The 13,763-nt window shown below is 33.7% G+C and overlaps 1 protein-coding gene across 1 annotated transcript; it reads left to right on the forward strand.

Moving 5' to 3' along the window:
• The first annotated feature begins 7,838 nt into the window (after positions 1 to 7,838).
• Positions 7,839 to 12,768, forward strand: LOC132553464 (cytochrome c oxidase subunit 5B, mitochondrial-like). The gene is made up of 4 exons (XM_060217712.1): positions 7,839 to 8,008; positions 9,705 to 9,793; positions 11,539 to 11,644; positions 12,421 to 12,768. The coding sequence occupies exons 1-4, from the start codon at positions 7,846 to 7,848 to the stop codon at positions 12,516 to 12,518; spliced, it is 456 nt and encodes a 151-aa protein (XP_060073695.1). The 5' UTR covers positions 7,839 to 7,845; the 3' UTR covers positions 12,519 to 12,768.
• The last annotated feature ends 995 nt before the right edge of the window (positions 12,769 to 13,763 follow it).

Genomic DNA, 13,763 nt, shown 5'->3' on the forward strand with positions numbered 1-13,763 from the left:
TGGCTTTTAACATATATTTACAAATTTGATATATATTCACCTGTGAAACAGATGGACTGCTTATACCACACCCGGAACGTATTGTGTATTCTACAAACAGATATATTGTCACAACAGCTTTTCAACACCATTCGTATTTTGGAATTATCTTCATATTTTTGTACATAAAATTTGATGTATTAAAAACAAACAATAGAAGTCGTGCACACAGGTGTCTCGTTAAATTGGAGCTTATAGAAAATACCTAAATGGTTTGGCAATCATTAAACCATCTTTTACTTGCAAAGAAATATTAGCATACCTCTTTAAATTCCGTTTAAATTGTGTACTATCACTTAGTAGATATTGACTGGGTGTAATATTTAATGTAAAATAGAAATACAAATCCCCTTTGATGTACTGATGACAAAACTATGCTGATGTGAATTAATAATTAATGGAGAAACAACATTGAGATGTAGATGCCGATAAGTTATGATTTTCAACATATTTTATCTTTTTTTATTGTAACAATTGCTACATTGTTTTCAAAGGTAATACCTTTAGAAACAGAAAGTGAGCATAGACAACTTGGAGTCATTTTCAATTCAGATACAAAATGGCCAGACCATATTTATAAAAATTTTTAATTTGTAATAAAAAAAATAAGGCTTTATATGAAAAATATGTTGAAACGTGATGCTTTTTTCAAAGTATTTACAAAATAATATTTTTCGTGTTCTGGAATATGCGTTTGAGAAAGTTTGAAAGTGCACAACGAGAACCAGAAAGAATATTTACACGGCTACCTCCTTAAGTTAGCAATGAACCTCTTCAGTTGGTAACGGGATAAGAACTACCTTTTTGAGGTGGAAGAAAATTACAGTTGTCATATCAAATGAGCAATAAATGATTGTAATCTATCTAGCCTATAGCCTCTTTCTATATAAGAAATCAACCCTTATGCAGAGAAATAAAGACGACTTTAGGATACCAAATTTTAGTGTAAGCAATAACACTAAATCATAATCAATTTTTAATTAGTGATTTCTTCATTATCCCTCCATTTTTATAAGTGCTGTGATAGGAGATCAAATGTTCATACCAGATTTAGATATCAATGCAGTACGCTCATGAATTACCTATTCTGTTTTAATGTAAGATTCTACTGGTCTTAAATGTAGATATAAATAAGAACGCTTATCACTTCTTTGAATGTCAGCCATACGTGGTGGAAATTTGTCTTTGGAACTAAATTCTGATATATTTCGACAAATGCAAACTTTGATCAGATTCCGTAGAGGATTTTAAATACAAGTATAGGAATAAATTACTCGACTTATCTATAACTATTTGTATTTTTAATTGTCTGCTAATCACATATTCCTTTAATATTGAAATGTGCGTGCTACATAAGTTTTATAACCGATACCTAAAGCTTTATCCTTTCGGTTATAATTAAATAAAAACCTGATATCTAACACGTTATTTTCCTATTTCTGGTAGCTAATAAAGAAGCTGTTTCAAACATGTCTACATATCTTTTAAAACCCTGTTGATTGTACTTAAAAACGTTTCTTTGATAACGTCCATAATGTTTATGATATTTATCTGTGATTTCAGAAATACAGTACATTTTACAACACATTTGGAACAAAAATAATTTGGTATCCGGCATTTCACCAATAAAAAAACATGCTATATAACATAGTGTAACATAGTATAGACATTAAATTCCATAAGGACGAGATGATCAAAACAAAACATGTCGTCATTACGTCATTTAAACCCCCGCATGTCTTACCACTGTAACACTGTGATTTATTAGCTACAGGTAAAACGATTGATTTCAGGAAAAATACTGAATTGTGGTCAAAAATGAGAACAAATATCTACTGTGTATGCAACCTTTCCCATCCCACGTAATGTTTCAACTCACCCACACTCGTAACACACATAAACTTCTGGGCGGCACCTACTTACACATATTCTTTAAACTTCCAAATACTGACTGGCAAGGAGAAGTCACTTTGACCTTCGTTACGTTTTGTCTGTTACTGTCGGATATTGATGACGTACACACCTACGCAGTCTGCAGTGAACAATGAAAGATCTTATTTCAGTAATTAGAAGTCTCTGTTTAAATGATAGCACATTCACACAGGGTTTGTACTCAAGTTAATACTTTCATGCAGCGTGGGACGATTGTAATCAGGTGCGTTTTTCGCTACAGGGTGAACTTCGAATTCCGCATGTCATTGCCATGGTTTTTATTGCATGACTGATTCTGGAGCTCTGCATTACATTTATTTGTGTTTTTGTCTGTAATTTCTGCATCTGCATCGGAGTGTATCAAAACTGTAGTAACCACTGACTTCTTTGTGCAAGCATAGAAGCTGTATCTTTTTTAAAACTTCATCTAACATTTGATAATGATAGAATTTTATTAACCATTAAAAAATGCTTTATATACTTCATCCGGACAGCGGCGAATTCATTTTTCCCGGGAGCAGTAGGTGGCACTATTGTGGCGTCATCGACAACTCCAAGAGCAACAAGGTCATTCCTTGAGCTAATGAATAAATTTATCCTTTCATTTACTTTTGTAAATATATACATCATGTAACTTTAAATCTAGATTTTCATATATCCCTTCTCATTTAAACCATGTTTGAAACAACTGTATACTAATCACTACTAATACTAAGTCTTCTCATCATGTATAAGTATTGATAAAAACAAATAATGTGATCGGTAAGCTTTATCTAGAGCCTTAGCAACGCCACTTTAAATACCCAACATTCCAAAAACCATGTCCATGTCCGCATCTCTTGGATTCAAGTTTATAGGTAAACTTTCCAAGATAAGATATAGGCATTCTACTCCCATTGTCCAATTTGGGCCATAGTTTCACCTGTAAAGGCTTCAATAACAAAGATTATAAGAGAGTTTTACACCAGTGAGGTGTTCTTTGAAGGACGGATATCATCATGCGCAAAGAACTGAGCCACTTTTGGTATCCATACAAAATAATATTGGTATCTTATTGTGGCTTGTCATTGCCATCTACTTGTCATGTTGCCATGACAATTAATCATATATTCACGACTTTTCATGATAATATTTTGTTAAGGATGTACATGGCTGTTACATGTCACCAAGTATCCGTTCTTTATGTCACGATAATGACGTCGAACTTTCTTGCAAACATTGAAGCTGTGACAAAATTTCAAAGAATTGTACAATATCTCTCGGTGAAAAATCATACAAGGTGATCCGTCATCAAACCACACGATGAAGAGTTTGTAAATAAGGCCCGTCGCTAGTTCTAGTATGGACAAATATTATGCAATAATTGTCTGTACGACGATGTACAGTTTTATTATGTACAACTATTTAACCATTGAACTCCATAATAGATTAGATCTTTCCAACCCTGTGAGAAATTATTAATGATGTTTGACTTAATAATAATGTCTAGACTTCCAACGTACTATATATTTAAAAACATAGCTATACTTCCTTTTATTAGGGTTGTATTAAAAATACTATACAGTGACAGCCCAGAGAAGGTATTCTGGCTTGACTTCAAGTGCGATTGCCATCCCAACCCCACCTCACTCCCAAGCCGGCAAAAGTTAAAAAGCCACAATATTTTCACATTTCCCTTCACCTAAAACCACCGGAAATTTCTAAAACGTTTCTCTACATCTGCCATAGAATTTCAATTAATTGTGTTTATGGTCAGCTGCAGGATAAGAGAAACCCTGCTCTTTCCTAATGTTTAATCAATCTCTGTATTTCTGCTTTCCGAATTTTATTTTTGTTCAGTGATGAAGAATACAAGGCGCCAAACAATTACTGAATGTCATTATCCTTCCAATAAATAAGTATATAAGATAAGTGCATGTTATTCATTTGTTTAATTCACCATATGTGACTTTCTTGATAATAATTCAGTGCTAGGTTTACTTTTTAAAGAGTATTGCAGTAGCACAAACACATAATACATATTAATACAGGTACGCTGAGTACATTCGGTCAATCGACCGCCTTCACAATGCATTAAGACCCTACCCTTCAGAAGAGGCTTCATTCGTATGAAAGCTTATGTAATTCATGAATGAACCTTCAACAGTATACAAGTGTACCAAAAATAGTCAGTGCATTTAAATGAAACCAGTTTAATTATTGCTTATCACACGATATTCTGTAATACAACTAGTCAAAATAAAATGAGTAGGCGGATTGAGTTGATAAAGTAATACCTAAATCCTGAAGTTGTTTGTGGTTTGTATGACGACTCATGCGACCAAACCATTAACCTCATGTCATCCTCACCTCTCACGTCTATATTCTTCTTACTTAAATCTATAAGGAGTACATATATGGGATCTTATCATCTTTCCTACTAGAGTTATACAAAGAGACATGGGAAGTCGTAAGAATCGTCTTCTAAGCCTTTAGCATCACTGACGAATCCTATAGGGACAAAACAGCTGTATGATGTTGTGTAGATCATTGTTTGTCTCTTGTATTTAACTCTAGATTTGTATTAAAATGCGCTATTCACTGCTGTCTTTGGTACAATCTTCTATCCATTCCATTACATGAGTTTTCATTCATTTATGATTTGATGATTATGGAACTAGTCACTTAAATTTTCCGTTTTACCGAGTCTCCTGACGAGGACAAATGAAAAAAAAGAAATGTGAGAAGTTTCATAAAACTCGTATAAAATGAAGACGAATGTAAGTTCTGTTCATCACATAATTTGATTACATTTTCAAATATTCGAGAAAATAACATTTCATTATGTGAATAAAAGTCAAAACACAGCACGCCACTGTCTCTTAGGAAAACCGACATTTAAATTCCATAAAGCCTTGCAAAGTACAATGAAACTATCGTTCATTTAGTCCAAAATACAAAGGACAACACCATCAGCAAACGAAGCACACAATAAGCAAGTCGACATGTAGAGAAAGTGTCTCGTGTATGTCATCATTTCCACAAGCTCTTTGAATTAAGTAGTTTAAAAATTAATGCTGAATATTAAACATTTGAAAACAATATATAAAGCAAATCATAGACCAATCCTTCGAACTGAATGACACACCATCTTCCCTACTGTCAACACGAATACTGCTAGGTCGAACTTTGAAGTGTTAGAGAATTTCGGAATTGAATACTTGTACAACATGAAGAGTAAACAACCACGACAAACCTAATGGGAAAGAAGGACATTTGAAGTGGCATTCCTGAGGTGAGCGCTACATTCTTACCTTTCAAGACATGGCATAAAAAAATGTGCCTTCCTCTAAAAAGAGGGTTTTAATTATCTGTGCTGTGTTGCCAACTCAGGTCAACCTAATATCGACCAAATCACGACCTGCTCAAATTGTGAAAATGCTGGAATCGTGTGATATTTCTCAACTTATGATCAGTATTGAATTTATGTTTTTTCTTTTTAAATTAAGTTTCGGATCTTGTATAGTTAAAATAATGTTCTGACAAGACTTAAACCATTATCTAAATACATACAGATGTGATATTGGTTATAACGTCTTTGTTCTTGGTGGCCCCTTATAAGGCCCTGTCACACTTGATTGCGATAACCTGACATTACTTACCGAGACGGGGGGAAATCAAAATGGATAATGAAGCATGTGATTGTTCGCTCAGTTTGGTAAAGATTATAAATAGTGCTGTCGCTTTAATGACAATACATCACTTTTCACGTAATAATCATCCCACACTACCACAGTGTATAGAATAACAAAGAGCAGTCGGCTGGGAGCACAGCTTTACATTTATGGCGATGTGCAGCATGATTTCGACTAAAACATAATATATGATACTCCCGCAGTAGTATTTTTGAGTTACCGTTTGATAGTAAGACTTCCGCTACCGCATTTACTCTCAAAACAAAACAGATTTTTTTTAAAAACTTTCGGGTGTTGCTTCTTTCTTATTTTATCAATAGACCCTTTTGTAACAACTTTTTTTAAAATTAAACTGAGCTATTTATATATCTAATTTAGATAATAATATTTTGTCAGTATATGTATATCTACGGAACTGAACAAGGGAATCGTAAAAAATACATTTATGATACAAGCGGGGCTATTTTTGTACATGTGGTAGCCGGTGGTGTCCTCGATGAACAGCATGCGGAATGCTCTGTCATAACATAGCCATTTCAATTAGGCATTTCCATATAGAGCATATTGACGTAATACATGCTTAATTGCTGAATAAAAAGGAAACGATTATTGATATCAAAGGCGTGTTTTCCATCTAGTCAATACTACTCCAAATTATTTCAAGCAGACTTCCAATTTAGTTTGTAGAAATTAACATTTAACTATGGTGATGGACAGATAACGCTGTTAAGATGTAATAATTCACCTTGTTATTTAGCGACATCTGTGTGGGGTGTGTCGTGGACACGCGTCAAGGAGCTTTCACCACTTACATCAATGGTAGAAATATCCCAAGATGTTTATCTGATAATCACACTGTAGACTTAAAAGATCACTTCTGTTTTCACGATTTTTTTTTAATATGTTGAATTATTTTAACCATGGCGAACGATATTCGGTTAGATTTGGTGTAGCACTTCGGCATAAATACAAACCGATCATTTTGTTTGTAACGGAGAACAAACATAGCCATTGTATTTCTTATATCTATTTATTGTACAAAAATCAGGAAAATATACAAATTAGCTTAATAATCAAAGCCGTCATGCCTTTTCGTAAAAAGTAATGACAGAAAACAGTTAATTAAAGCTACAGACACTGCATGTAAAGTTCGTGTAAAGAACGCTCGCAGTCAATAAAATGTTCCGCTTGTAACTTTACAACTTTGTATTCACAGAGAGAAAACGTTCTAATTTGAATTTTAATTGATATAATTGATTGAAATTCTAATCTCTACATGAATAAATGAATAAATATTACGTCTGGTGATTCTCTTTTTAACATCTTGGATGCGAAATTAAGGTTAATTTTATGAAGATGTATTTCTCAAGATCTGAAGTGGAACAAGGGAAATAACTCTTGCTTAACTGAAGAGTTTTAGCGTAAGTCTGAAGAGTTTTAAAATCCGAGTAGAATTCGTAAACAAAGGGGGGTTTTTGTCTATTTTCTATTGTTTTGGTGTTTTTTTCGAAAATCGAATTCAATGATATGAATCACAGCGCAGTTTGTACTGCTATTTTAAATATACGTACGTTTAATATTATTGCTATATGGCAAACTGTCAGGCCTTTATGATCGGAGCCTTAAATTTTGAATTCAGCACTTATTGTGTCCCTGTTAATGAGTCACATTTCTGCACCGATTATTTATGAAATATTTTATCAGTATTATTTGTTTGGTTAATTGGTCATCACTTGGAAATTGTTGTCATTTAATTCAAGACATAATGAAAATGGCGTATTCGTTTCATATCCGAAAAAGTATCCTAGTATTATGATATCAGGACGTATTGGTGACCATACAAGTGTAATCCCATTTTTTGTATGTAATGGTACAGTTATCGTCACTAAAAAAGTGGGTCGTTATTTCATATACAAACTTTTTTTTAACAGTTGCGGTTGCTTATTTAACCACTTTTGAAGTCACATAATATCGATAACCTTTTGTGTGACTTTGGATATGACATTACACTTAAATATTGTGCAGTGTGAATGTATATATATATATATATATATATATATATCAATGAAACAATTTTGTTACGGATCTGGCTGTAAAGTGAGATTCCTGTTTTTTTTTTCAAAGAAGTATCTAACCACAAGCCAAAATCAAAGGGAGGCAACTCCGAAATCTCGTATACTCTCGTCCTCGAAGAAACAAAATGGCGGCGGCGCTGTGTAGAACATTTGTAGGTCTTACAAGAAGAACTGTGCTCACTTATCAAGTGAGGGCATATGGCAGTAAAGCAGATGGGGGAAGAGATTTAGGTGTAAGCGGCATGCATGCTATATTCCCACCAGAAGAAAGTCACGAAGGAAAAGTTGGTATGTGATTAAAATCGCTCATATATTACTTAGGGCGCGGAGTCACGTTCCAAGGTATAATGAAGGCAATCCTTATATACCTACGTGAATATAACTTGGACAGCCCCTGATACAAACGTGTTCCATTTAAACAGTGTATTACAATAAGATATTGGGGGAGTGGTGGTTGCTTTCGATACATATTTCAAATCATATCGGTATATACGTGCCAAAAACATTAGTAGAGGACACTCGTCAAGGTTATTTTCAGATCAATAGTTCATACTGTGGACAATAGACTCGTCTGCCAGTCTTGGACCTAACTTCATATTCCTTATCGCTGTCATACACATATTCATATATGCATTTCATTTTTGTTGGAAATGCCAATTAATGTACATCATTAATATCCGGTAATCAGCTCATCTCGACCTTAATTTGAGCAATAAGTTTTGCTTATATGTTTGTCCCTTGAACTTATAACTGGATAATTACGGTAATTATAGACAACGTTGTAGTTGTCTCTTTAACCGTTGTAATTGTCATTATCTTACATGGATAATTATAGTCTCTCTTGTTTACTTAATGATATGAAGCACACTCTTGTAATAGCGTTGTAGCACACGCCGAGTGTTGCATGCTTGAAAATTCTGTTTGAATTGTTATCATGATGAATGATATAAGTGTACAACTCCGAACACTAATAATATTTAGCTGACAACATCATATTCAGAATAAAAATTTGACCGAGATCAAATGAATTTTTAGCGACCTCCGAAATGTTGGTGTCTAACTGTTGCGGAAACAAATATTCAAAAATCGTTTTTTCTTTTTGACTGGTGCTTTACTGAATTAATATTTGAATAATCGTTGACATCAACGAACCTTATATATTTTACAAATAGTTAATAAAAACATTATCTACAATTTAATCGTTTGCTCTTGGAAATTTTTGTTATCATAGTGATGTCAATGACGGCCAAGTGGCACTGCCTTCGGCATAATATGGCAGTTCAGTTGAGCTTGCCACTGTTTTACTTATGTGCATTAGGTAATCTGTGTTTTATATGTTTAAAAAAAAATCTATGATTATCAAGGCTAGATCTTGATAAAGAATTGATATTTATTCTGTATAGACTTCAAAGTTTATTCACATTGAAGTATTAACATTTTTAACTTGTTCTTGTTACTTACATTGTCAACTGTACAGAAAATAAAAAATCAATTCTTAAATGTAAGAATTTGTTATTATGTAGTGCTTCTAGTGTGTTGAAGCACAATGTTTCTCTTTTGTAAGTTGTTACATGATTATGTTGTGGTGCAAATCACTTCAAAGGATTAATAGATTGTGAATCAATTACAATTACAAGCAAGCAATTTGTTTAATATCAAGAAAGATTTTGTCACATAATTAATGAAAACTTAACCAAATCATTGCTTTAAGTAGGAGCTTGTTTCTTATGCATTCTTTATCAGTAGGTGTTGTCCATAGAAATCAATTGAACTTTTTGGTTGAGTTCTTTTTTAACATTAATATAGAATTCTGGTCTGTTAAGAAATTTGCTGAAAATAGAAATGATAAATCTATATACATGTGTATATAATTGTTCAGATTGTAAACCATAGACCAATGTTAATATTGAAGACCACAATCTGTCTTTACTCTCTCAATATGACAACTAAATATAACTACTATATTGGCGATTGATTTTTACAGAATCACCAGACTCTCTGATGCCCAGTAATCTTGGTCACATGACTGGTGAGGAAAGAGATGAAATTTTAACGGAGTTGGGAGGTGCCAAGGCAAGTATTGTAGTCTCCTCGTGATGAAATAGATACATATTTAAATGAGTGGTTTTCTTCGAATTCCCCATTTCAATGGAATTGAATTCAATTGAATTTTGACTTCCTTTGCTTAAAGGGATATTCTGCACAAGTTTGGATTTCATGGAATGCTTTTGAAGAAAAATGTACAAAGTCATCTACAAGTACTTATGATCTTATGGAAATTGTACACCTCAATTTACCATTTAAATAATCATACAGTATTAAATTTGCTGAATTTCTTTATAGAAATAGCTATATCTATTCACTAATGTTCTTGTGGCCTCCCTGATTAAGTCATAACAGGTTTGTGTCATTATAAGGTGAACAGAATTAGATATTTGTGTAAGTTATAAAGTCAATAGAAAATAAGCCTAATGAAGAAATCAAATTGTAACCCTAGCAGAAATTTTAGTGAACAGCATACACTCTCAGTAGCGGACTTCCCAATGCGTTATATTTAGACAGTTTGGCTGGGAGTATCCCCACTAATTTCACATGTACAAACTGACCGCAGGAGAGATATTTTGATGTTAACAATTGTTTTTAAAGCCATTACATTGGATTCTTACAAAGTAGGGAACAGCTAGAAATTTTGCAAAATGGGTGGGATATCTGTTTAAGAGTGTTTTATTTAAATAGATATGTGAATGTGTGTATTTGTAATTGTGAAATGTCAAGAAGACAAAATATTTGTTTCGCTCATGTTTTTTAGCCTGTAGGCTCTTGTACGGGGTTTTCTTTTTTTTCTATGCATGATGTGGAATTATGTCATAGTTTTGTAACTAAGAAAGTAATAAACTGATTGCCTGGAGAGAGCCAACAGGTTCGAAAACCACAGTGAAACAAATACTTTGTCTCGTTGATATTTCTTGTTTACATATATAGACCACACAATATTTCTTCTCGAAGTTGAATTATATAGGGATTAATTGAATAGCTTGAATTCTCTGTGGTTTTCACTCCATCAATACAGATGATTCTGGTGAGGCTATTGTGACCCATTCATCTCTAGTAAAACACTGTAGTAGTAAAGAAAAATTCCCACTAGCCAGGGCTAGAATGGTGACTATGAGTACCCTCAACTTCTACAACTTCTGCTATCAGTAGGACTCATCAATTTAAAACATGCACTGACAATGTGCGGTGTTCAAGCCAACTATGAACTGATGAAAGGTTATTGATCAGAATTGTGTGAGGTACTTTAACATAAACTTAACATAAATTGATTGGGTAAGCAAGCAAGTAATTGATCAGTTGTCAGTAGCCAGTTATAATAATTAATCATAAATGTTGAAATCTCAACCCATCTCATGAACCCTACAAGATATTATCCGATTTACAAGGTTTAACTACTGTAAACCTTCTGTGGTCTATAGCCATACATTGCAAAATGTGAAGATTTCAGAGTCACACTTGCCTGGGCACTTTCATTAATTACCACTCCAATCACACTCATCCACCATAATGGTCATATGAAGATCTTACCATGACTATATGTCTCAAACCTTCATTTCTGTGTATTTGTCTAGAAATTGGCATAATTTCTCCTGTAGAAATTTGCAAACTAGACAGGAATTACAGAATTTAAATTTAAAGAGCTTTGAAAAAATATCTACACCCCCGCATGAAATGCACTGTTTAATTGGCATAAAAATAAAGAGCTAAAAAGGTAACGCATGTCACACTATTATAATGTTTTTTTTTTTACATCAATTTTCCAGGATCATTTTGACTTTGATGGACTGCGTGTAAATGAACGAGATGGTACCAGAGAATCCCCCATCCTTGTACGATCCGAGAGTGACAGCAGAATTGTTGGATGTCTTTGTAAGTGAAACAGATTTGTTCTCTTTGTATGCCTGCAAATAATTCTGAATACTTATCTTGCTGCAACAAAGGAACAGAAGTGGATGTTGCTGTTCCGTGGGAATCATTTTCCATATCAGTGTAAAGAGGATGGACTTTGTTCAATTTCTCAAATATCTGTTCCTCCTTTTGCACAATAATCATGGAGTTTTGATGACTACAGTAATTTGTTTTGGACATTATCAGCTATTATGAACTCTGTGCTCCCATAGAGTGACACAAAGGCTGTAATTGATAGTTTGATAAACACACAAATTTATAACTTGTGATACAAGGACTTTTTTGAGAGTTCATGCTCCAAAAGTATCAAATACATGTGTTCCCCTGGTTTTGCCTGAAAAGCATATACAGTTGACCTGCTACAATCCATCGGAAGGTTTTGGAAACAGATTTCTATAATATTAATTTTACTCACCAGTCTGGAAATTGGAATTCTAGTTCTGGAAATATGTTTGGGGAACATAATCGGTTTCACATAGTATATTCCCACAATAGCATGGAATTTTTAAATAACTTTGTGGAAAAAAATTGTTGTGTTTAGTCATCAATTTCTTCTTACATCTCTGAAACAATTGATTCACATTGCAATCAATTTCATTGATTGATTTGAAGTCTGTAAGGATTTCATTCAAGTGAACTGGCCTCTGCAGTACTAATGATAATGGTGAAACTTTACAGAGCGTATTTAAGAAAATGATGACTGATGACATGTACTTAAGGTATTATTTCTGTTTCAGGTGATGATGAACAAGTCCATATTAACTACATGGTGTTAACAGCTGGAGCGCCCAAGAGATGTATGTGTGGGTTTTGGTATAAACTTATAGAAGCATAGTACTTAACTAGAGGCTACAGAAGTTTTACCTCACCGTTTTGCTGTTTATCATCAAATGAGCTGACCTGCACATCTGAGGATCACATGACAAAGTTAATGGAAGTCATCTTGCAGTATTGACAATTGATGGTTTGATTTCTTAATTGATTACGGAACTTAATATTGTGCAGCTGATTTAAAGTGTTAGCGAAGGCATGTGAATGTGTGACTTATTTCAAAATTCAAAATATTAAAATTTTGTTCTATTAAACTTATAGTCTTCTGTTGTTACTGATAACATTATGTTTTCAGTCCCCTGTTGTCAGACTTGAGAGGATTATAGGCTAAACATCAGCCTTTCCACAATTCAAGTTGTGAACTCGTTTCTTCCAGAACATGTAGTTACTTAACAACACACTGTACTAGCCAAGAAGATTTTATAACACCACCAGTAAAAGATTTATCTGTGATGTTTAAGTGACTACACCATCAATGTTAAATGTACTAGACTGATGTATGGCGTGTATTGTGTACAAGATGGATAGGAAACAACCAATTTGTTTTGACTGTTCTATTACAGTCCAATATACACTAAAGTAGAAATTAGTATGATTAGAACAAGACCAGTCATGTCCAAAAAAAACCAATCACTATGTCCTGGTTTTACTGTAACTTGTACTCACAACACCATAATTTGTTTTCTTAGATGCCATGGTCAATTCTAACAGCATCAATTCAACTGCGAGAAAGAAATTGATGGCACTGTGCCATTCCTTGATACCCTTCTCGGAAAGAAAGATGACAGTACTATTAATGTATTGGTCTAGAGGTAAAAGACGCATATGTACCAATATCTTAATCATTGACTTGGAAAATTCCTAGATAATTGACAGGGAAAACAACTTTTTCTGGTTCAGGTCAAGAAGGCATTCTGGAAATGCTGCAACGGGCCAGTATTTAACGGGGACAAGTGTGGTTACAGACTCTCTCACATCGATGACCAAGTGTTTATAAAAGCATAGCTGAATAAACTACAGTGCATTGTTAACTTGTTTTTTTTATTCTATCTTTTTACCATTTTGTCACTATTTTCTACCTTAGTGTACTTAGGGTTATAGTACAGCTGAAAAAATGGCCGATTCCTTACCATCATGTACACTGCATACTTCAGAACTACTATGCTTCACACTGGTTATTTGTCTGATGAAGTTAACAATGTAGTCAGTGAAATGTCACATATGAATCTGCTACTTCTTGTGTTATAAG

This window comes from Ylistrum balloti, unplaced genomic scaffold (assembly GCF_031769215.1).
Source record: "Ylistrum balloti isolate Yb309-2 unplaced genomic scaffold, AGI_CSIRO_Ybal_v1 Utg370330, whole genome shotgun sequence".
Lineage (NCBI taxonomy): Eukaryota > Metazoa > Mollusca > Bivalvia > Pectinida > Pectinidae > Ylistrum > Ylistrum balloti.

What these genes read in the sequence shown, in the direction of transcription:
- LOC132553464 (XM_060217712.1), top strand. Translation starts at nt 7,846, where the DNA reads ATGGCGGCGGCGCTGTGTAGAACATTTGTAGGTCTTACAAGAAGAACT. An exon ending in CGGAGTTGGGAGGTGCCAAG is followed by an intron (nt 9,794 to 11,538) that starts GCAAGTATTGTA and finishes TCAATTTTCCAG; the next exon opens with GATCATTTTGACTTTGATGG. An exon ending in CAGAATTGTTGGATGTCTTT is followed by an intron (nt 11,645 to 12,420) that starts GTAAGTGAAACA and finishes TTTCTGTTTCAG; the next exon opens with GTGATGATGAACAAGTCCAT.